This window comes from Vigna radiata, unplaced genomic scaffold (assembly GCF_000741045.1).
Source record: "Vigna radiata var. radiata cultivar VC1973A unplaced genomic scaffold, Vradiata_ver6 scaffold_297, whole genome shotgun sequence".
Taxonomy (NCBI): domain Eukaryota; kingdom Viridiplantae; phylum Streptophyta; class Magnoliopsida; order Fabales; family Fabaceae; genus Vigna; species Vigna radiata.
In genome coordinates this window covers 9,654-34,172 of record NW_014542036.1, presented here as the reverse complement: position 1 = coordinate 34,172, position 24,519 = coordinate 9,654, and the positions used below count along the sequence as shown (strand labels likewise).

At 31.4% G+C, this 24,519-nt stretch overlaps 1 protein-coding gene across 1 annotated transcript; it reads right to left on the bottom strand.

Annotated features, from left to right (window-relative positions):
- Window positions 1-3,581: 3,581 nt before the first annotated feature.
- Window positions 3,582-12,248, bottom strand: LOC106779043 (calcium-dependent protein kinase 13). The gene is made up of 7 exons (XM_014667072.2): window positions 11,347-12,248; window positions 7,852-7,995; window positions 7,391-7,543; window positions 5,404-5,519; window positions 5,154-5,321; window positions 4,655-4,879; window positions 3,582-4,578 (listed from the first exon to the last, which is right to left on the bottom strand). Exons 1-7 carry the CDS (start codon window positions 11,978-11,980, stop codon window positions 4,429-4,431), a joined length of 1,590 nt encoding a protein of 529 aa, XP_014522558.1. The 5' UTR covers window positions 11,981-12,248; the 3' UTR covers window positions 3,582-4,428.
- Window positions 12,249-24,519: the final 12,271 nt, after the last annotated feature.

The window sequence follows — 24,519 nt, the reverse complement described above, 5'->3', positions numbered from 1 at the left end:
TAATATATAAGTAAATGGAAATATGATTTTACAAATTTAATTAGTAAGTTTGAATTAAATTTAAAATTTATTTTTTAAGAGTAATCTTACATCTATTCAAAGTAAAATTTGTTATTTGTTAGGTTTATCATACTACTTTTATCATACCATTCATTAAAAATTTTACACTCGATGTGAATATATATCACATGACATGGGTATGTTAGAGGTCCCACATCGAAGTTTGGTATAGCAATTAACTTTAGTTAGTTTGGTTTGGTTAGTTCAGTTTATTTTTTCCTCTTCTTTTTACTATAGGTTCATTGAGTCTTTTAATATATACATAGATAAGTTTCGTACTTTCTTTCCATCTTTAATAAACGTTCTTGTCTCTGTCGTGCTATTGTTTTGGCTCTATTGTGTCACCACGTTGCTTATGCTATGTTAATATGGTATCAGTTTGGGAACTCTGGCTTTCACTCTCCTTATTTCGTCTTCTTCCTTGTTGCTTGGCATCGTGCTAACTATGTGGTAGTATCGTAGTTTCACAAATCCATTTTCAAGGGCATTATTCTTAGTGTTCTTTTTTTCCACAACACACGAGATCTATGAAGATTTGAAAACTATATTTTCAAGAATGGACCACAAATCTTTCAACGTCGTCGATAATTGATGCCTCTTCAACAATGATTTGAAAGTGTCAGCACATATTACACAAAGCTTCAATATGGGAAGAGTTTTCTGGTTACAAACCTCATTTTTAGTGTTCTTATGGTGCTCTTCAAAATCTTCAAGTTCATAATTATGTCTTTTTTGATGGGCCTTATTAACTCTTTCTCTCATATTCGTAGTCATATTCTTCTTTTCGACCTTCTTTGATCTATCGGTAAAGTTTCTCCCTTATCCTTCAAGAAGAGGTGCAATGTGAAATTATTAATCATTCTTTCTCTCAGCATTCTAATGATTCCTTTGTTTTTTCAGTTTGTTCTTAAAGGATTTTGGTTAATCCTAAAACTAAAAATTTCAAGAAATCTCGACCTAACTGTAGCCACTTTCTTCTATGTTGATATATAATGTAAGATTGTAATATATAAGTGAGTGTAAACATCAACTTATAATCTGGTTTAGTAAAATTAAGTTAAGCTTAAATTCTACCTATTTAAAAATAAATAAAGATTAGATATTAAATACTATGTACATATAGGAGCTGTATGCAAGTTGGTACATTTTTATATGGAACTGTATAACAATTTGTTACTATGGTGGTTTTAGTTATGAAATTTGTTCTTAACTGAACCCCGAAACTGATTTTACTCAAACTTGTGAAAGAAATAGTGTTTTGCAAGAGGCCATTAATGTTATAAAAGTAAGGTTAGAAATTCATATACAATTGTTGACTTTCCATTCTCATCGTGTTAAAAGCTTGAACTATGTGACAAAAGATGTTAAAAGCTTGAAATTCATGCATTTTACAAAGGTGATTTTCGTGTGTTTACAGTGACTATATTTTATAAAAAAAAAAACGAACTATAGTCAACAGATTACATTTGAATACTAAAAGTCAGTTATGCATAAAGTTTATAAAAAGTATATTAAAGTCTCATTTGAAAACGAAGGAAAACATAAGAAGTGACTTTTGGGAAAACACAAGAATGATTAGTCCTACGTTAATCACCTGCAGAAATTGTTTGGTTCCTTTCGGTAGTCAAAGTCAGATTAGCACTGATTGATGCAATATCTTAATAGAATATGTTTATAATGCTTTTAGGCACAACAATAAAAGGGTTTACTTTATAAGCTTCACAGAATGTGTGGTAGTTTAGATCCCATTAAGATAAAGAGAATGAAATTTAGAGTGTATAAATATATATGATAAAAAACGTGTATCAGCAGAAAACAATCATATCAGTCACATTTTGTTATTCAAAATGGAATAAATATGGAAATGTGAACGATTTGGTTTATCATAGCATGTGCTGCTACTGTAATTAATAATTAATTAATTAAAACATTAGAGTTTGATTAGGTTGATGGTTAATTAATTTAATATTTGGGTTATTGGAGTATGACCGAACTTCTGGTAGTTTAAGATTAAAAGGGAGAATGTTAACTTACTATTATTTTACAATAATTGAACCCGTAATAAAAACGATTAGCTTTGATTTTATGAATATAATAAAGGAATAATTATATCTCCATGAACTTCAAAGCTAATTGTTCGCCACAATTTTTCTTAAAAGTGAAAGTGTCACAGTATCTCATAAAAATTCAATTTAATAAGGAGGGTATAATTAAATTATTATTGTGTTGATTGTGAAGTGATATGAGACTGTTAGTTGTATTGGAACAAGTTTTTATTTAAGAATTGAAAAGATTTTTTGAATTTAAATATGTTAAAATAATATGGTTAAATTAATCATCACATTTAAAGTATGAACTGTTTTGAAATTTAAAATTCCCTTCTTAAAAAACATTTTAAAATATTAAAAAAATAAATATTCATACTGTTCTTAATATCAACTTTTATATTATGTAAGGAATAATTAATAATTTGATAAGTTTCTTATAATATTTGAGATATTTTAATAAAAGAGAAGGAAAGTATATTTTAATAAAATTCTCATTGAGATAAAGGTCCACTAAAGAAATACGACAATGTTTTTATATATGTATCAATACTATTATAAACATTTGTGAATGTCAGAGCAACAACGTCGTTTCTTAAATATGTTTATGCTCTAACAAAAACAAAGGGAGATGCTGATATAAACTTGGTTTCTCTAAATTTAAAATAAATATTTTTAAAAAGATATTTTATTTAAAAGTAGATAAAATTTTCTTATTAAAGTAAGTTTAAAACCTTCTATTTTTTTTTTAAATAAACAAGACAAATACGCGTATTAAGTAAGTTTAAAAAACAGCTTTAAAAAAAAAAAAAAAAAAAGCAAAAACAAACTGTCTATAGTTTAATATTAATATGGTTATTTAATCATGTTTAACGAAGCATGCTTGATAGTTCTTCTTGTAATGTTCTTTATGTTTTCCTTGTAATGCCAAAAGGTGAGAATAAAAAAACACGGACCTGTTTCCAGCTCTTACCATATCGTATGATAGGAATAAATTACCTGAAGAAAAATATAATAAAGCACAGTCGTTTTGGCATGTGTTTGCTATAATAAAATAATGCAATTATTATAATAATTATTAAAACTTATATTACATAACATTTAATTATAAATTTTTTATTAATTTTTTAATATTATAATTATGCAATAAGAGCTCTTATAATTTTCTCAAAGTAAAAGAATGAGTATGAAAAACGGATACAAAATTCGAATAATTAATTATGATAGATATACATTATAAATACATTAACACTAACATATGATTAGAGTTTAGATAATCGTATATTTAAGCATATAGAAAATTGAAATTGAAATATAATGAAATCAAGAACATAAATATTATTATCATTTATGGAGAAGGTAAATGAATGATGCTTCTAAAACGTCGTGAGTTAATTAATTTATTAGAATTTGATAGTTAACCCATTTAATTCATAATAAATTCAAAATTGGAAAGGGAAAGAAAAAACTAAAATGTGGATATGAAATACAATATTGTGATAATAAAGTTAAATCTTTTAGGCCCATTACAGAGGGTATGGTTGGTATGGATCACACATAGATTGAAGACTGAAATGTTTAGATAAGCCTCTCCTAATGAAGGATAGCCTAAAAACCCTAAAATCAGGAAAGATCTCAAAAGACAGAGTGGTGATGAAAATGCAATGGTAAAACATGCATCCCACCATTTTTGCTCTAATTGTTTTAATGCATTCACAGAGCAGGCCTAACGATACAACAAAACCTGCCACTTGTACTTTCTAGCCTAACAACCACAAATTCAACAGCAACGGTTCCATGTCTGCACAGTTCCAGGATGAGAATATCTTACAGGTCATGCTACGAGACAAGCAAAAATAAATGTTGTCAGCAATCCGGAGTAATCAATCAGCTTGGAGAAAACAAATGTTTTTTGGCCATTGGCCATAATCGGGCAGTGGTTGGAGTAGGAAGGATAGAATGACCAAAACAGAGTCCAGAATTGGAACTACAAGATATTCGCACTTTGATAAACATATTCTGACTGCACTAAACAGTTTTTGATTCAACATTGTCACACCCAGAAGAGAAGGCAGGAGTGGTTAAAACGAGTGGAATCATACATGTCACACCAGTGGCTCCAAGGCACCATGTTTTACACAAGTAACAAAGTGCGTGTATGATTGGCGTACCCAATCCTTCGTAACTCTCACAGCACCAAGTTGAAAGGAACCCTTCTAAAAGTGGAACCAAATAATCATCACAAAGAAGCCAAGTCCATATTGTAGGAGGAATATTACACTATTTGGAAAGCCAGATCGAATATAGGCAAACACTCAGACAACTACTCATTTCCTAAGTTTAAAGAACCGTCTTTCATCAACTTTAAGCTCAAGCTATTGAATCTCCCACGTGAATAATGCCTTGATGCTTTTCTCCAATCCGTTCCAGTTTTCATCATAGCAACAAATTCATCGTAGCTGATACGTCCATCCTGCAATTGTTCAAGAATTTGAGGCGACAATTCCCTAATCAAGACTATATCTAAAGAAATAACTCCCGAATATCACCTTATCCGTGTCTACTTCTTGGAAAATGTCATTTGCGACATCTGTACAATCATCTGCTCCATCTTCCATCAAAGCATTCCGTAGCTCATCCGGTTCAATATATCCATTCCCATCTTTGTCAAAATAGGAGAAGGCCTTACGAAGATGATCGTCATTAGCCATCCTTTTTAAATGAAGGGAAACAGCAACAAATTCTCCGTAGTCTAGTGTTCCCTTACTACCTACCTGTTTGTCAACATACAATGATTAAAATACAAAACAAAGAGCAATGTAAACCTAAAAATTTTACTTAGTACCTTCAAAATGTAACTGAACAAACCCAAACAAAATTATAATGGAAAATATATCACAATTGTGCCCCATGCATTTCAATTTATATTTGCAAGTCGACAATATCAACTTTTGTCGGCCAATTTATGATTGTAGCAAGTAACAAGTAACAACATTAGTGTTCAGTCACAATAGTTTAGAGGAGCAAGGGGAAATTAACCATACTTACAGCTTCAATAAGCAACTGAATTTCAGACTCAGCAAGTTGAGATCCAAAGTTTCGAAATCCAGCTTTCAGTTCTTCTATGGAAACAATGCCATCATTATCATTATCCATCTTCTTGAACATATCTTTGATGTCTTCAACTTCTTCATTGGATAAGAAATCAGCAATGACCTGTTTTCAAATGTACAATCTTAGATCCGACATGCTATACAAGCAATAGCTTAAGTTACCACCAGAGATGCAGCGAACTAACCCTAAGGGCTTTTCTTTTGAATCTGTTCATCATTGAAAATTGCTTAAGCCTTGACTTGACAACATCTCCAAGTGGAACATTAGGAGCCTTCTTGGCATTTTGGAGCCAGGGATGCTCTGCAAGGCAAGAAAAAATAGATGAAATTTATTATCTGTCCTGAAAAGTCATCAACATAATTACCACAAGTAATGTTTGTGTTGAAATTATGGGGTTAAGATATTAACAAAGATTGAGTTGATATTATCTAAGATGCCAAACATGTCCTGATGGTACAACAAATCAATGAAGCAGATGAACAAAATAAATAACAAAATTGAAAATTGCCAGAACGAGGACATGACACCCAAAGAACTCTGAGAAACACGTCAGCAAATTGCGAGGCTAAGCTGAAGAAAGAAGCAGGAGTGATACCAATTAAGTAGCACCAAAATAGTTGGGGAAACCAGTTGTTAAGGGGAGAGAATCATGTGGTTAAAAAATATTCCACAATGCATCTCAATACTTGATGAGGGACCTAATATAATACATCACAGCACTGCCCTCAAGAGACAACATCGTGATGGCTCAGACTCTACAACATTTCACTCACTCAACTTTCTCATTGGTCAAAACCTTTCACTAGTCAAAACTCTCTACTAGTAGCAATGCTGAAACATCTGACAACCAACTACCAAAGAATGGGAACCTTGGGAGAACCACAACAAAAGAAAAAAAACTAGCTATTGTAGTAGTATAGGCCAAGGACTTATAATACTCACACCGGAATCTCATACTTCAAACGAGGAACTCCAGGGTCCGTACCTTGCAATCGGATCCTAACACAAAGCTAGATGAACTTGCTAGAAGAAACACACAGTAAAAGGGAGTGAAAACGCAAGGGGATTGACAATTAACTTGAAGAAAGAATCATGAAATGAAATTAGTACTCCAAACTTTAGGGACCTCGACCGTGGTGGTGACAGGACAGTTCACTAAGGATGATACCATCCTAATACCATGTTTAAATTATGGGAGGTACAAAGGGAGGAGAAGAGACAAAAGAGAATATAGCACTGAATCGATATGAACTTAGATGTATGTCATTGCCATGTTCTTGATAGTTGATATATCCACCGAACTTAGAACACTACCCCATAATTAGACTACCTTTCGTCCTACAGATCACTTCCAAATATATCTATTTTCATTCTATATAGCCTTGATTTATTGTAGAATCAATTAATGAGATATGTATTCATTTCCCATGAGAGTGAATGCATTTATTTGGTTATTGGCAAGACAAGTAACACCCATTGGTTGTAAGAAAAAACATCGCTCCATAAATAGTGTCATTAAATAAACTTGAACCGTTTATCCTGTAAGTATTTTTGGAATACAATTTAGCCAGGACACTATTAATGAAAATTGACTAACTTAACCACTTTTATTGATATTGATGAATTAGATATTTGTCTCTTATATATTACATCTAGTCCATACATGAGAAACAAATAGTAATTCATCAAGGCCAATAGAAATAGTCAAGTTAGTTATTTTAATTAAAAATGTCATAAATTCAAACACCCATATATTTAATAATACTACTCATAATCTACCAGAGAAAATTTCAACCAATGGGTGTGACTTGTTTTGTTAAATAACTGAATAAATTCATCCATTCTCATGAGAAATGAATGCAAATCTCATTAATAGACTCTCTACAGTAAATTAAGGGTACAAATGAAAGTTAGCCATTAATACATTTAAAAATGGTCCTATGTTTCTTGTGAAAGGACCACAAAGATATCTTCATTTTGTTTTTCTTATATACACGAACAAATGTAGCAGTTATTAAAAATTTAAATCCCAGAAGGAGATAGTTTTTACCCATTTATTTTATTCACTTGATTTCATTAATCATACTTGCTGAAACTTTTGGTATTTAATTGAGATCTTAAAAAGGCTCTTAATGGTACTATGAAATGAACATGGAAGAAGATAAACATACCAAGCACTTGTTTAGCAGTTAATCGAAGCTTAGGATCTGGTTCTAACATTTGCCTAACAAGACTTTTAGCACTTTCAGAAATACTTGGCCAAGGTTCCCTTTTGAAATCTATAAGCCCCCGAAGAATGGCCTGTGCAACTCCTTGCTCAGATTCTGCATAGAATCAACATCAAGGAAAGAAAATAAGAAGACTTTTTTCAAGCAACAGAAATAAGAAAAAGAACCGAGCTCAAAAGCCCAAAACTCATAATATGCTTGAACCAAAAGAAAAAAGCAACTAGCAGATTAAAACCAAGCCAGAAAAAAAATGGTATGTCACAAACCAAAAGAAAAAGACAAAAAGTCTAAGCATGCAAGTATTAGCACAGAAAATGGGACACACGTGAATGTTTATAGATGCCAATGCATATATAAAAAAAAGGCATGCATAAAGAGCATTGTAAGAATATAACGATTTATACCAGCCCAAAACGGGGGAACACCACAGAGTAAGATGTAGAGAATTACTCCTGCACTCCATATATCTATTTCTGGTCCATAATTCCGCTTGAGAACTTCTGGAGCCATATAATATGGACTTCCAACAATTTCTGAGAACCTCTCACCTGGAAATTTTTATATTACACACAATTCATTATGGAAAATAAGTCAGATAATGCAAGAATGAAATAATATATACACACACAAAAATAAATAAATATATATATATATATATATATATATATATATATATATATATAACATTGAAACATGAGTAGACAGCAAAGTAAGCCAACATTAAAGGGCGTTAAGTTTGTTTTTCGATTTCATTTACAACATGTCCCCATTACAATAAGAAAGATAAGTTAGTTTCTTCTTGTACCCTGTTTTCAATCTTTTCTGAAAGAAACAGTCAAAATCTTAAAACAACAGTGCAGTTAGATTCAATTTATTCCCCTGCTTTCAAAAATTGTTTACAACATTACTTAGAAAAAAATTTAAAGCAAAAAAACTGTAAAAATGTGCTTGGGTTTTGGTGATGTTTATAATTTATAGAAATATCAACAATTGATATTATAAATAATTCCAAAGTATTTTTAAGCACAAATTCATGACTTTCAACACAACAATTATTAAACCGCACCTTACCCTCTGAAGTCTACAATTTAAAGGATCGAAATCCTTTAAAATAATTGTTCAGAAACTAGCCATAAAAAAAACATTATCTTATAAATTAGCATTATTTTAACAAGTAAAATGAGACAGCCATAGAATGGAGAGAAACCGTGCAACATTTTCACAGACAATTAAACAAAATACAGAACATAATCACAAATTAAAGAGTGAACTCAAAAGTCAATTACACTTCCTTTTGGAAATGTGAAAATATAGGACAAGACCCTCTCCTGAACTTTGTTGGTGGACCTAAAAAGATGAGTAAAGGAAGCAGCAGGGCACCACTACACAAACCCATACTCTGCTACAATGTGGCACCATAGTGTTTGCACAAAACCATGAGGATAAACATTAGGCAAAGAGTCCTCTGCTTTGAAAAAAAAAAGGAAATGGAGGAAGAATGGGATGATGAGGACCTCTTTCAACCGGAAGAGAAATTTCTTGTTGCAGATAAAAAGACAATCAGAAGAGATAGGCTCATCTATTTATAACATTTTAAAGAATTGAAGCCAAACATTGTTTTACCGTCCCTAACCCTACAACACCATCAAAGAACAAAAACATGGCAGTGTAATTGGCAGGAAAGCTCCTAACGTCTCCATACTACACCTCACAAGAAAATGAGATGGTTTCTACAGTGTCAGGCCTTCTCATCAGCAGCATCTCAACCTCCCAATTGATCTCCAAAACAGTGTCTTCAGTAGCATAAAAGAACCAGGGAAAAAGGGTTCTTAGGGTGCAAAGTCTTCAAAGTTCAAAATGTATACCCCTAACAAGCTAGACTACACAAAATTACTCAAATCCTTCAACCAGTATAGTTCAACGACAAACAGTTTAAGAAAATCATAGAAATATCAAATAAACAAAATAACCAAATAAAGAAAGACCAAACACGCCAAAAAGGGGCCAGACCAGCAGTTCACCAACCATATATAGCAAATACAGGCCAAATCTAGGCAGAACAACACACTGACCACACACTGAGAGACATAATTGCATAGAAAGTCCCAAGGTCTTGCAACACTTCCATTGCCAAAATTGACACCAGTGACCACCCAAATGCAGTCAGCAATGACAATTTTCCTCCTCAAACACTGATTGACACAACGCATTTCCAAAGAGCTAGAAGAAAAGCCAAATCCGAGACAGAAAAAAACAAGTAAAATTGAATCTGAATTTAATACTAATTGAACTCGCCAGAGCTCCAGCCAATCACCATTTTCATAACAAGCCATTACACCAGGCCAGCCCCCAACCCTAGTCAGGCGGCTCCATCTACACACATCCACCACACCACACACAAACACCATAAAATTAAGTATGTCCGAAAGTGCACATTCTCCGGTGTTCACATGCGCTCAGGATATGTTAAGATATCACCCAGAGGTCATCGAGAGAACCATCAATTATTAATGAATCTATATACACCACAAGCATTGAAGAATCACCCATGCTCCAGTTTTCCAGCAGCAGTGAGTTGACAGAAGTAACTCTACTCTGATTTCTAAACAGATTCAACCAATAGCCACCTCTTCAAGAATACATTCCAACATAGAAACAGATGTGGTAATGTACAAGTACAAGGCCTCCTCATTCATAAGGAATGATACTGCTCTAATACCATGTTAAGAGATAGAAAACGAGATATATATATATATATATATATATATATATATATATATATATATAGAGAGAGAGAGAGAGAGAGAGAACCACCTAATAACGCTGAATGGGAAGTGAGTAATGTGGTACTCTAATACATAACCTAGAGCTCTCACTCTAATTAGTAGTCCTAAAGAATTAGACAAGCCTACTACCAGTAACCTTAATATATTTCAACAAAACCATCAAAACAGAACCAAAAGCACTTTGTTTGAACACAACCATACAACAGACACAGAAAAATACCACCTTACTGTTAGAGTACTTATTTCTTATTCAAATGAAGGGTAGCAACCCCCAGCATAGTTGAAATAAAGTCTACACTTCATCCCACGTGTTGCAATAGAGTTTAGAAGAAAGGGAAAATAAAAGGATTGACAAATGGGACTAACAATGAAAAAGTGATGGTCTAATCCAACACAAGCAAAGCAACTGCCAAGCTTAGCGCTAGCTGATCTATCATTACCGCAACCGACTCCACAATTTCACATTAGACAACAGATTGACCACTTAGTATTCGCCCTCTCATCTTGCAATCAAAATCACATTTTTAAATCCAATCACCGTAAGAGTAACATAAATAACAAGGCACCCATATTACATAGATTCCGTTCAGAGCTTGAGTTAAAAACAGCATGGAAATTTAGGTGTCAACGACCGTACCAACTAAACAACCATCTTACTTCCTTTTGTGCTGCAGGCGCAGAATGTAGACAGTACAAAACCTAACTGTACCAACTTCAAGTACACTAAACAAGGTCCTTGGTTGGATAAATTTCTCTATAAATACTTAAAAATTGTAATAGAAAAAGAAATAAATTGATTTTATCCAGTAAGCTGTAAACAATTTATAATACTTAACTACTTTAAATAGAAGCTCTCCGGTTTAACATCTCCAAGAGCTTAAGTTTTCCTACGAGACAAATTTAATTCAATTTCTTTTATTTTCTTCCCGTATGAGTGTTTATAGTGTAAATAATCCAAATTAAGCCTAGACACCATCACAGGCATCTGAAACACCAACATAGTCTTCCAAACAATAACCCCACCAATCAAGTAAAAACTCAACCATACCTTCCCATTCCAAACCAAAATTCCCCAATGCAGTCAATGAAATCCAAATTCACTCACGGCCGTACCTGGCTTGAAGAATATGGAAAGCCCGAAGTCAATAGCCTTGAGCGGCGAATTCTCCTTTTTGTTTGCAAACAAGAAATTCTCCGGTTTCAGGTCGCGGTGGATGACCCCATGCTTGTGGCAGAGCTGCACAACCTCCACAATCGTCCTAGTGACAGCGGCAGCAGCTCGCTCGGTGTAGTGGCCGCGGGCGACGATCCGGTCGAAGAGCTCACCCCCCTCGCAGAGCTCCATGACGAGGTGAACGGCATTGTCGTCCTCACAGGCTTCGCGGAGTGACACGATGCTGGGGCTCTCCGGAAGGTGGCGCATGATGGCGACCTCGCGGCGGACGTCGTCGACGTCGACGGCCGTCCTAAGCTTCCGCTTGGAGATGCTTTTGCAGGCGAGCAGCTCGCGCGTGTCACGGTCGATGCAGAGGTAAGTCACGCCGAACTCGCCGCGGCCGAGCTCGCGGTCCACGAGGTAGCGGTCCTCGATGTTTTCCTTGGGCACGCCAGCAAGGACCGTGATCGGCGCCTTCTGTTTGACAGCCTCAGCCCCGGAACCGCGCTTGCCATGGTGGTCTGCGTTGGAGAAGCTCGATTTGACGTCCTCGCGGGCCACGGCGGCCGGGGATCTGCAGCAGTTTCCCATGGTAGGAGGAGCGGAGATCGCGGCGGAGGGGAGGGTTTGGGAGGAGATGGTGGACGAGACGTGCTAGCGTTTCACATCATAATGCGGAAACCCTAACCCTAGAATGTGATTTTGAAAAAGAAGGTGTGATTGAAACGAAGGTGACGAAGACGATGAAGAAGATGAGTAAGAGAGTGAGAATGAGTGTGAGTGAGTAGCGAGTGAGGTGAAGGTGGGTGTGTGAGGGTGTACGGTAACGGCTGGGGATGCGGTTTTTTAGGAGCCAGGAACCTCGGGTTTTCGCCATTTCATATATAAATTTTTTTATTCCTCTTTTTTCGTTTTCAATGAACTTTTACTTACTATTAAATTACGTTTTGTTTTGAGTAATAGTGAAATAAACAAACATTTTCCTCTTTTGTGACTGCGAAAGTTAACTAGTAATGATAATCAATACAACTGTAAACAAAAATAATTAATAAATACAACTGCAAAAGTCATAGTTTTTTGTTTTTTTAAGCACTACCTTCCAAAACCAATCACCATTATTTCTCCAATAATCTGAAATATCCAAATTTATGTATCAAATTCTAGTAGATATTCTTTACATATATAAACAATATTTAAGTCTTCGATCTGATCTTTAAAATTCAAGTTTATAATTATTTGTCTCGAAGCATGTGGGAATATTTATAGAGTTATATCCAAGAGTTAAATATTTTAATAAACATTGAACGGTTGTGTCCTACAATATTAATATGCAAAAGATATTAATACAATTAAATAAAATTTGAAGTTGAAATAAATATACGGTTAGTGAGAATTACAGTGCATTCATGATAATCATTTCTTTTGATGGGTTACATTTAGCTACATCAAAACTTCTTATTAAATGTGTGGTGAAGTAATTGATTGAAGTACATTTATTTAATTAATAGTGTTGAATTTGTCTTAAATACGTAGTTATGTTAAGAAAGAGAAGTTTGGTACTTCTCACCTAAAATATTCATATTCAACATAAATAAATAAAAACATTTCTAATTAAAGAAATTAACTTAATTCTTAACAAATTAAATAATCCTATTGAAATTACCAAATAGTTTACATATTCTTATATAAACTAAATAACTGAGAGAAAGGAAGAAATATATATATATATATATATATATATATATATATATATATATATATTTGACATCCAAAATAAGAGAGAAAGATAAATTTGATGTTTGATTTAGAAGGATTGACGTTTAAAGGATNATATATATATATATATATATATATATTTGATTTAAGGACTAACGTGTAAAGAAAGATTTGATGTTTGATTTAGAAGGATTGACGTTTAAAGGATGGTTTGATGTTTGATTTGAAAGAATCGACGTCTAGACTGTGTTCACTTCGACATAATTTTCTGTTTACGCGAGAAAGCGAACGACTAATTTAAAAAAAAAAAACGTGTTCACTTTCGCAGAATCGGGAACGATGATTTGAAGGTGTTTGCGAGATTATTCTACTATTCATTCACCTGCTATTGTGCGAGGATTTGGGAGATCAATCACGCTTTGTCTAAATTGCCCCCTTCATTTTAAATTATTCGCAGTCTACAAACTCGGTGTAGGCTGGGTGAACGAAGAAGACGAAGAAAGTTGTATCCGGTTACGCAGCAAGCTGGATCCGGATACCGCAGAAACACTGAAAAGGCCACCAACTTGTATCTGGTTACCAAAACACTTGTATCCAGATACGGTCATTCTTCATTAAACTGCTTCTTCATTTAAACTGTATGTTATTGATGGGTCTCCATTGAATCCAACCATGTCTTCAAAACCTGTTTCTTCCTCATACCTACACCACATATATTCTATAAACTTTTTTTTCTTTAAATATGTTTACGGTTTATTGAATTTATATGAATAATTTTTGAAGAATATATAATATATGAGTTTGATGATAAGAAAAGTTAGACCTAAGCATAGCAGTAGGACCATTGTGATCAAACTTGACCATATCCTTCCACCAACCTCTAATATATAATTATTCTAAATTTTTAACACTTAATAAACATTTTTACAGTTAAATATAATATTAACAAATATCATTTTATATTACTTTAATACTTGGGGGCATATTGGTAATCTTCAAATTCTACCAATTAAATAAATTTTTTAAAACTGTCACATCAACTAAATCCTACACTAATTCTCACAAAATTCACTTCCAAATTCACCCTCAATTACCTTCAAATCCACTCCACTAAACACAAAAAAAATCACTCTCAAATTTCCTCAAATCCACTCAATCACTCTCCCCGAATAGCTCTCCCCTCATCACCTCGAAGTAAACACACCCCTATAGACAATAAACTTGGAATTTTTTGTTTTGTATATATACAAACCATTTGACATTTGATTTTAAGAGAATTAACGTCTATATTTTATTTGATGTCTAATCTTAAAAAACCGAGATATTTTATTTATAAAACAAATATTTTTTATATTAGTTTCATGCCATCGCATTTTCTTTAATTTTCATATAAAGCAAAATCATATGTAACACTTAAATATATTATTGAAAAAAAATTAATTTATAAGTCAAAAAGGGTTTGTTTTGTGTTTAGGTTTCTTCCAATTAGCTTGCGACCACATCTTGCAAAATAGCGGAAAGATCTGTTGAGGTATTTGTTTCTTGGTAAATGGTGCTACTTGACATGATCCTACTTGCTGTTATATTTGGAAAACATATGTACTATGTAGTTTTCTAGTGGTGAAGAAGAAATCTTGTTATACGACAAAATTCAATAATTGAGATGATAGTTTAATCAAATAAAAAATGTTTCATGCACTCAATTAAAAAAAGCTGCATTGCTTCAAATTACCAGCAGACATGTTAATTGATGACTATTGAGAATGTGAATATGCAAACAACATTCTACCATTTTTTAAAAAAAAAATTACTTTAATGAACATGTGCACACTTCCCTAAAATAAAGATGGTTTACTGTCCCAAGCACTGGAAGCATCTCTTAAAATTGACTACAAAGTGTCACACACTTGTCTGTATTTAAGGCTTAAAATTGAACATTGGAAATCTCACCTGGCTCCAATTCACACCAGCTACATGCAGCTATTTACTAAAAAAATTTGAACTTTCTCATTAAACATGGCTTAAGAAAATATTAACTCCTTAACTACAACAATTTAAAAGGATCAAGTTAACTTTGAGATATAATTATTTAATGAGAACATAAAAATTATCCCTCTCATTTATACTTTCTTAATAAACAAAACCAAATAAGTATTTATAGTTACATGAATATGCAATCTTATGCAACATGTAAAAAACAATCATTATTAAAAATTTTAAATATACTAAAAATCAATTTATAATTTGGAAATCTCATTTTATTTGTAAGATTAAATTAGATTTAAAATTTAATTCTTATTATAATATCAAAGTTGTTAGAGTCTATTCTAACGATATTGTTTTATCTATTATCGAATTGTTATTGAATTATTCTTTATTATCTAATTTCATGCAAATATTTCAATATTTATATCGATTATAGATAAGATTAATTTTAATTCTTAAAGAGAAATGATTCTTTGACACACCTAAATTTTTTACATTCATTTGACACTATCTTTATCTTTTTACTCTTTTTTTTTTTAAAAAAACTACAAAACTTTACATTTTTTGAACAATTTTAATTTTATATTATGTGTCAAATGAATGTAAAAGTGTGTCATGATATTCATCTTCTTAAAAATGACAGTGAAAGGAGGTTAAAGAAAAGTTGAAGAAGAGAAAATGGAGGAAGAAAAGAAGATAGGAAAAAATAAGAATAGAAGATGGCATGTGGTGTCTCTTTAATTTACAAAGACATGAAACGAAGGGGACCTTCTTGTCTGTCTTGTTTCTGTGTTTGTTAGTGTGAAAGAGGAAGGGAGTGGGTCTGGTTGGGCATCTCTACCAACCAGTTTTTCTGATTGTATTTCTGAAGTTGCTTGCATTGTTGGGGTGCTTCTTTAAGAAGCTCTACAAAGCCTTGGATCACACCCTCAACAAAGGGCACCAAATTATGACTCATCCAAACCTTTTTTTCTGACCAAACCTTATTATATTATTGGGTCCATTAATTGGGGAACAATAGTTATTATGCCTCATTTTGTATTCATTATCTTCTCATTGGAAGCAGAGAACAGAGACAGATATTTCCAAACAACTGAAACATACACGACAAATATCCACACAAGAAGCCCAAATACACAAATCCTATTCAGATTTTATGCTTTCTCATTTTCAACATTCAAACAACCTTCTTCTTTAATCAAACCCTTCACAACAATATATGAGTGATTGGCAACAGAGCTATGCATCATTATAGCATGTACAGAAAAGTAGTCAAATAAGGCAACTTTTGCTTATAAAAGTGTACTTGTATAAGAACTACAATAACTTACCTTCTCATTTTGTTGAAGCTTGGCATTCCATATACAGAACCTTGTCTCTGTAAACGGACATCACACATGAGTATAGTGTAGAAAGTAGACAAATTTTTAAGTTGGAAAGAAGGAAAAATGAGTAAGAAGTTGATTGAGTGGTGAAAATTAAGAATAATGATATTTCGATAACATTTTTATGACACTATTTAAACATTATCTGCGTGTCATTATGTGATTGATCTATATTTATGATTATTATTATTGACTGTAAAGTAATTTTGGACAAATCACAAAATGACATATAGATGTTAAAATATATTATCTCAAAATTAAATATTAATGGGAGCCAACTTTTGGCAACACTGCAGCTTTTTTTTATTAAAATTGTTAAATTGTACTGGTTTAGCACCTTTTTTAGCCAAACCAAAAAATCTTTAGTGACTTGTTTTGTTAGGTCATTCATTTAGTTGGTACTGAACATTTTGCTAAATTTAGGGGCATCCATGGTTTTCTATTTTCTTTTTCCTGATGCATTGTGACCAAATTTTCTTCTCCAAGCTGAGAAGCCAAATGATTATTTGGTGATAATCTGTTCTCTCTTTTCCTTATCTTATATACCTAATCCTTGGTCAAAGTTGTAGAATGATTTTATATTTAGAGTACTTATGAATTCGACATCTGGAATAATTTTTCTCTCACTTTATATTAAAAAAAAAAAAGTAAATTCTAATGTTATATAAGTGTTAATAAGCTCTTGAGCAAATAGTAAAAGTAAGAATTATAGTTTTATGTGGGTATTAGAAAGTCCTGCGTTTGTCTCAAGTACTGCAATGCCATCATTGTGTAAGTTATTTGCATTGTGGTAACTTCACTTGTAAACAATGATACTTATCATACTAAAGAGTCAAAGTAGTGCTAGAATATTATCATTAGTCATATTCCTTACTTGAAAAGAAAGGCATTGTAATGAAACAAATTAATCTACCAATATAAGTTAAATTTGGGATACATTCCCATAAATCTAACACCTAAAATTATTTCCAGCAATAATTAAAGTTTATCTGTAGAAGAACACAAGCCATTAATCTTATGAGTTGGATTATAATTTTTAATCTCTATGTCCATTTTAGTTTGTTTTGGGTAATTCGTTTTGATTTGCCATGAATATTCTAGTTAGGACCACGAGTATTCCAATAATATTTGCCAATAATTTTATTTTATTTTTTGAAAAATAAATCATATAAAATTTATTTTCTTGGAATAGAGGTAGATAGAAATCCAGCCCAATTGTTATAACAAAGCACCAATAGGAAATGAAGTGTTGCACTTGCATGATGTTGAAATATTATTCCATAAAAAAAAATATAAAAAAAAAAACTGTCTAAAGGCCCATATGTAGTCTTTTGGTAAGGCTTTTTTCACAGATCCATGGATATTTTATATTTATAAAAAAAAAAAAAACAGTTAACAACATTCATTTTAGCATATATTTTTTCTATTATTGAAATTAACGAAGTGTATACATTTCAGTTAATGATATTAAATTTTCACCGATTCAAATTTACAAACTATTGGTTGTTAATGTTAGATCTCAATTTTATTTAATGATTTTCTTTCTAACTGTATATATATATATATATATATATATATATATATATATATATATTTTATAAATTCCAATTGATAGTAAGATATGTTGAAAAGAATGCTATTAAAACTTCTTTAACATTATAATATGATTAAAAAAATTGATCGTTTGTTGGTATTGTTGCAGCAAACATAGCATAGCACCATTTTGATAAATATTACATAGTGCAAAAAAACTAACAAAAGAAGTTCTTTATCTTCAATTAATCGTTACCAAATAAGGTTTCCTTGACTCCATAAAAAGAGATTTTAACCTATTGCCCTTCTTCAATGAAAGGAAAGTGTGTTGCTATTAGAAAATTATATGAACAATATAGTTTAATCATGGTGTTGATGTTAGCATAATTCACACTAAAGAAAGAAAAAGAATCAAGCTTTTAACATGTAAAAATGTGCTCATGTTGGAGGAAGATGTATTTTATTTTTTCTTTTCTTTTCTTAGCTTGTAAAACCACGAGATAGATGAAGGCTAGTGTGTATGTCAAAATACACGCCTATAAAAACCCTAATATTATATAAAATTTTGCATGTGTGAAGATTCTAGGAAGATATGCCACATGTTAAGGCTTATCAGAAGGTAATTTTGAAACAATTTTAGCAATATATAATGTGAAAATATAAAAAGTGTTACGTGAAAAGTTACAATTAATTTCAAAACTTGAATAAGCTAACACGACAAATTAAGAATATTTATGACACGAAACCTAAGTCAAAAGTTAATATGAACGAATATTCTTTGTCCTCTAGCGCTTATCGCTAATATTTATTTATATAATTACGTATTAATAATTATTAGATTGTTTGATTGGTATGGTGTGAAAAGACAAAACATAAACCTAACACATACTTTTTAATCTTTGAAATTTAAGAGATTATTTTTTAATCCACAGATTTAATTTTTTTAATCACTCAAAATTGAATGTGGTCTCCCAAATGAGAGACTAAAAATAGTGTAATAATCTATGATATGTTCATTTAGGAATTTGTGGGACAAATGGTTTTCAGAGTTAATGTCATAGTATTATCCTACTATCTTTTTCAAGTCTTATATTGCATTGCTGTGCGCATGTAAGAAATAGTTGTTAGTCTCAGTGTCCTCTTCTCACTCCTCCTAAATAATTATAATAGTTAAGTATTTATTTTATTTAATTATTTTATACTTATATAGATTATACAAATATTAATAGTTAGTTATACTTAGATATTAACTAATTTTAGAACAATTTAATTAGTATAATATGTGGTTATCAATAATATTAAAAGTAAGTTTATCATTATTTTTCTTTAAATTAATATTAGAATTAATGTTGAAAATAAGGCCACAATTTTAGAGCACTACAAATTAATGAACAATTCATATCAATTAAGTTGACCTAAGTTATAGGATCGTACTCATTTTATTTAGTTATATTAAAAGTTTCACAATCTTTTAATGAAGAAAAGATATAAAATTTTGCACGTTGTTAGTCCTCTTGTTTGTAGGTCTTTATTGCTTTTTATGCTAATTTGAATGTAATAGTATTGGCTTAAAAGTTGTTTTTATTATTATTGATAAATTGTATTATTAAAAATTTAAATTATTTGTGTCATACTGTAAATTACTAATAATTTATTTTAGTATTATGAATGTTTGTAATATTTTGAATGAAAAATTTAATTCAATATTATAAAATTATAATGGTTTTATTACGTTTTAAAATTTTCATAATATCTTAAAACCTTAAGTCCTCATTTAATAATATCGTTATCAAAGTATCGTACATATGTAAAAATAAACGTATTTTGGATGTAGGGCTAAATAATTGAAACCTCCACAATTTATTCCAACTGTTCGGAACGGTACCTGTCAAAAAGTTCTTCGATGTTTAACTTAGCAAACCGTCTGTACGGGGTCAAAGTAAAAGTATTAATGTATAATAAATGTGATCTTCTATCTCTTATCTTTGACCATTATTTATAGTTTTTGAGATAGGCTTGAGATTAGCGAAACCTTAATTTCGGTCCAATCTGAGCCTATTATTTTTAATGAACACTTACCTTAATACTTAATATGGGAAAGCTGATAATTAAGTTAGACCATCCAGTCTTGATCGTGCTCGGTTGGTACCTTCACATACTCTAAGGTTATCCGACTCGCACATCGTACGTTGTCCGATCCTACGGTGCACAGGCCCCTCAAGCCCTAGACAACATTAGTTGGCGTTAGGATTTGTCATCTATCCATTCGTTGGTCCGGCTAGTGCTTATGGATAAGAACCGTCCAAGTGAATTTAGAGTAAGGGAATTTGGCAGGAGCAAAATTGGCACAAAGACATGTATCGTAGGTTGGTTCCTCCTTGCTCTTAGGTAGTGGGAAGGTTGCGCGATTAGGGTTATTGATCGTGGCTAGCTTCAACGGTGGTGATGCGCTGGTAGTTTCAAAAAAAATTTCTATAATTAGGGTGGTGGGTGCCTTGTCACTTTCACTATTCTCCTCATTTTCGCTCTGCATATCGTTCGACTTTCTTTTCGCATTCTTTTTCAAAGGTAATAATAATGAGCATTGTGCGTGTTGTCTCATTTGAGGAGTCATCAGGTAGAGGCGGCAGGGAACCGACGGTTGAGGGCGGTCGACCTTCATCCCCAAGTTCTGTGTCGTCCAGATATCTCGCGGGTGTCGAACGGGAGAGTAGCTCGGAGCCTCAATCCCCTCCCATGTATGGTGACAGGCCAGTCGATGGGGTAGCCATCTGCCTTTGTGTTTGGGGGTAGATATCAATGACGAGGAGGCGAGTCTTGTTGAGGTTACCCAACCATCGGTGGCTACAAGTGGGTAGTGCACAAGGTGGGCCTTCATACATCATGCTTCCTTCGTAAGAGGGACCTGAAATGGTGGGCCGACCGGTCGTACGTGGTGCGGTGTATAGAGGATGCATGTATGATTAAGTTGGGTGTTTGCAAGAAGAACAAACGAGTATACCATGGGAAGGGGTCAAGTACCGAAGATTTTTTCTTCATTTATACTTACCTATTTTCTCAAATGTTCGTTCGGGTGTTGTTCACTGAATTTTAATCGGACGTGCTACGTGAACTCAACATCACCCCCACCCAGCTTCATTCGAACGGATGGGCATGCATACATGCTTTCATGGTGGTTTGCTCCGCCTTGGGGATAACTCCAACAGTTCCTGTTTTCTTGCATTACTACTATGTCCGACTATTCACCAAAAGAGGATGGGTGTCCTTGACATCTATGGGGAATAAGTGATTATTTAAATCCTTCTTAGATTCTTTTAAAGGGTTTAAGACCGGATATTTTAAAGTTATAATAAGAGAGTCTGATCGAGCGGATTTTCACGACAAGGTCGACCTTCCCTTGTTTTGCTTTTACTGGACAAGGGAACCTCGTAAAATAAATGTGTGGCCGATCGGGACCATGAGTTTGATTGAAGTAGAAGCGATCAGGATAATAAATATTCTGCCTCGCTGCCTCTCTATCCGAAGACTGATTGAATGTCTCGACTATGAAGACTTTGACTAATTAACATTCAATATGGTATTTTTTTTGTTATTGTTTGTTTGATTTAGTATTAACTTGACTAAGTTTTTGTCTTCTCCTCATATATAATGACAGTCCCTCCTAAATTTTTGACTTAAAATTTGTTTTTATTATTATTGGACTTTTAAATTATTTATATGTATCATACTCTAAATTACTAATACCTTTCTTTTAGTATTATTAATGTATGTAATATTTTGAATAAAATAAATTTAATTCAATATTATATATAATGGTTTTGTCACGTCCTAAAATTTTCAGAATATCTTAAAACCTTAAGTCCTTATTACTTAATAACATCACCATCAAAGTATCATACATATATAAAATTAAATCGAAAGACTTTTAAAATTATATTTCAAAAGAATAACCTTTAAACATTCTAAAATGCTTTAAAAATATATAAAAAATAAGAGTTATACAGTTTTCCAAAATAAAGATAAAAGGTTTTTCTTCTAACTATTTCTGTCCTAAGCCACGAGTGACTTGCTCCAGCCCTCCCAAGTTACTAACCCCATCATCTTTGTTCACATATTATTACATTATTATTATAGTATGGAAAACAACACCTAAGAAAAAAATAAATCATATTATAAAAAATTTGAGAAAAATTTAAATGTAAAAATGTAGTAAAGCAATAATTTAATAAAATAGCTTCATAGATTAATGTGAAGACCAAAATTTTTTGTACAATTTAAAATTTGTATGTTGAATGAAGTCGAATTTACATTTGTCTTACTTATCTAACTACTCTTAAGATCATTAGTAGAGGTACAAAAATGAAACAATTTTAACTCAATAATAGAGTTAACTTTACTAGCTCTTTAGATACAATGTTTTTTCATATAATAATACTATTTGTCATGTAAACCTTTTTCAACTCTTATCATCTAAATATCTCATTAGATATTAGTAGAATTAGAATAATCTTACTTTCGAAATCTCTTTTCAGTACATTTTGACACTAAAGAATAGTATTCCCTTGAAAAATAATTATGACTCAAACTACACCTAACATTCAAAACTGCATGTGGTATAATGAATCATGTAACAACAAAATTTTAAACAATTTAAGTAGTTTCTTTCTTCTAGAATATCATACTAAATCTTCTTCCCATTATTATTTATGATACACTTTCACCTTTAAATTTTTATTATTCTTAACAAATTCTAAATTACCTTTTTATCACAAGAATGGTCACATACACGCAAAATCCAACCATAGCTACATAATAGTTTTTATCATTGTACTTTCTTCCATTCTATAATACAAAACACAACCTATCATTTACATTAAAAATCACTTTCTTCAATATATGCTAACCCCATATTTAAGTCAAAAATCTTATTCATGACACCATTCACACCTAGTAAAATTTCACTTTTCAGCCTCATTCCATACAGTAAAATAATGCATAATGCAGTTATGTGTTTACTTTATCATTCATTAAAATTAATGTAGACACATTTTCAATGCAACACAATTCACAACTCTTCTCACATTCACCACTTATATGACAACAATATTTTCAGAACCCAAGAACTAAATAAAAAATCAAAGCATGATATACATATTTGAGAATGAAGAAATTTTTGCAAACAACCTCCATTTCGAAAAAAATATTTAATTTTTATAATATAATTATTAATAAAAAAATAGAGTTTTATTAATATATATATATATATATATATATATTTCTTTTCTTTTTAAAATTATGTCTAAGTTCTCACATATTCATAATAAAGTATTTATTTCTTTACTAAAACTATAATAATCATATTTATTCATTTTAATAAATTAACATAGTTAAATTTCATGAATTAATAATAGGTAACAAAGAAGTTTTAAAGTGCATCTAGCATATCATGTATAAGAAATAAACAATAGTTTGTCATAATTGTTGTTTATTGGGAACAAGAAAAATAAGATTTCAAAATTAAAAAAAAAAAAAACATTTATGGTTTGTAATATGACAATATAAATAAAACTATATGTATTATATATATGTTGTAACTTTTTGTCAATGACGAGCCATTGTATACTTAAACCATTAAAGAACTTCATTATTAGTGGACAAGATATTCTATAGGATTGAAACTTAGTACTTTCTTTTACGGTTCAGTGTTATAATTATGTGTGTTTTACTTTTGATCAATATCTTAGTTTAGTTTTAATTTGTATTTTGATTAGTTATTAGAATTTATAGCTAGTTTAGTTTGGAATTGTCTTTGATATTTAGAATTATTAATATATTTGAATATTTACAATTTTGATGTGATATTAAAAATTTATTTATCTAGAAAAAATGTATTTGTTATGATGTTTTAAAACTTTTTTCAATTAAAAGTTGGAAAATACACAAAATATAAGAAAAAAAAAAATCACGTACTACATTGTTTATAACCTAGTGTAATGGTATTTGGATCTTTTCATATCAATTAGTGATGAATTTTTTTTATGCAATTTTGGGTTATTCATTTTACTTACTGATGTAATAATGGTTTACAATCTGATATAAAATGTTAAAAATAATTTGTATCACATACATATATATATATATATATATATATATATATATATATATATATATATATATATATATATATTTAGATAAGGTGATTGTGGATACAGATAGATAGCTACAAGTGTTGAAGAACATTAAAGATTCATTAATTAATACGATAATAACCATTAATAGATGGTTAACTTGTATTTAAATGGCTAGTAATGATTAATTAATAGGTTTGATATCTAGATAAAGACACTTTTTGACATATTTCGATATATTTTAGACCTTTTTGAAAGACATATCTGACTTAAGTGTCGAAATATTTTTTGTAGGACAACAATTGATCGACATGTAGCAGAGACTACAAAAAAAGTGTTATTTAGTGGAGGTTTTTTTTGCGATTTACGGAGGTTTTCACCC

Bases quoted from the DNA above. Each gene is read 5' to 3' on its own strand.
- LOC106779043 (XM_014667072.2), bottom strand. From the start codon at position 11,980: ATGGGAAACTGCTGCAGATCCCCGGCCGCCGTGGCCCGCGAGGACGTC. The intron at 7,544-7,851 runs GTATAAATCGTT...GATTCTATGCAG, and splicing joins TGTTCCCCCGTTTTGGGCTG to AATCTGAGCAAGGAGTTGCA. The intron at 4,880-5,153 runs GTAAGTATGGTT...GTTGACAAACAG, and splicing joins TTCAGTTGCTTATTGAAGCT to GTAGGTAGTAAGGGAACACT.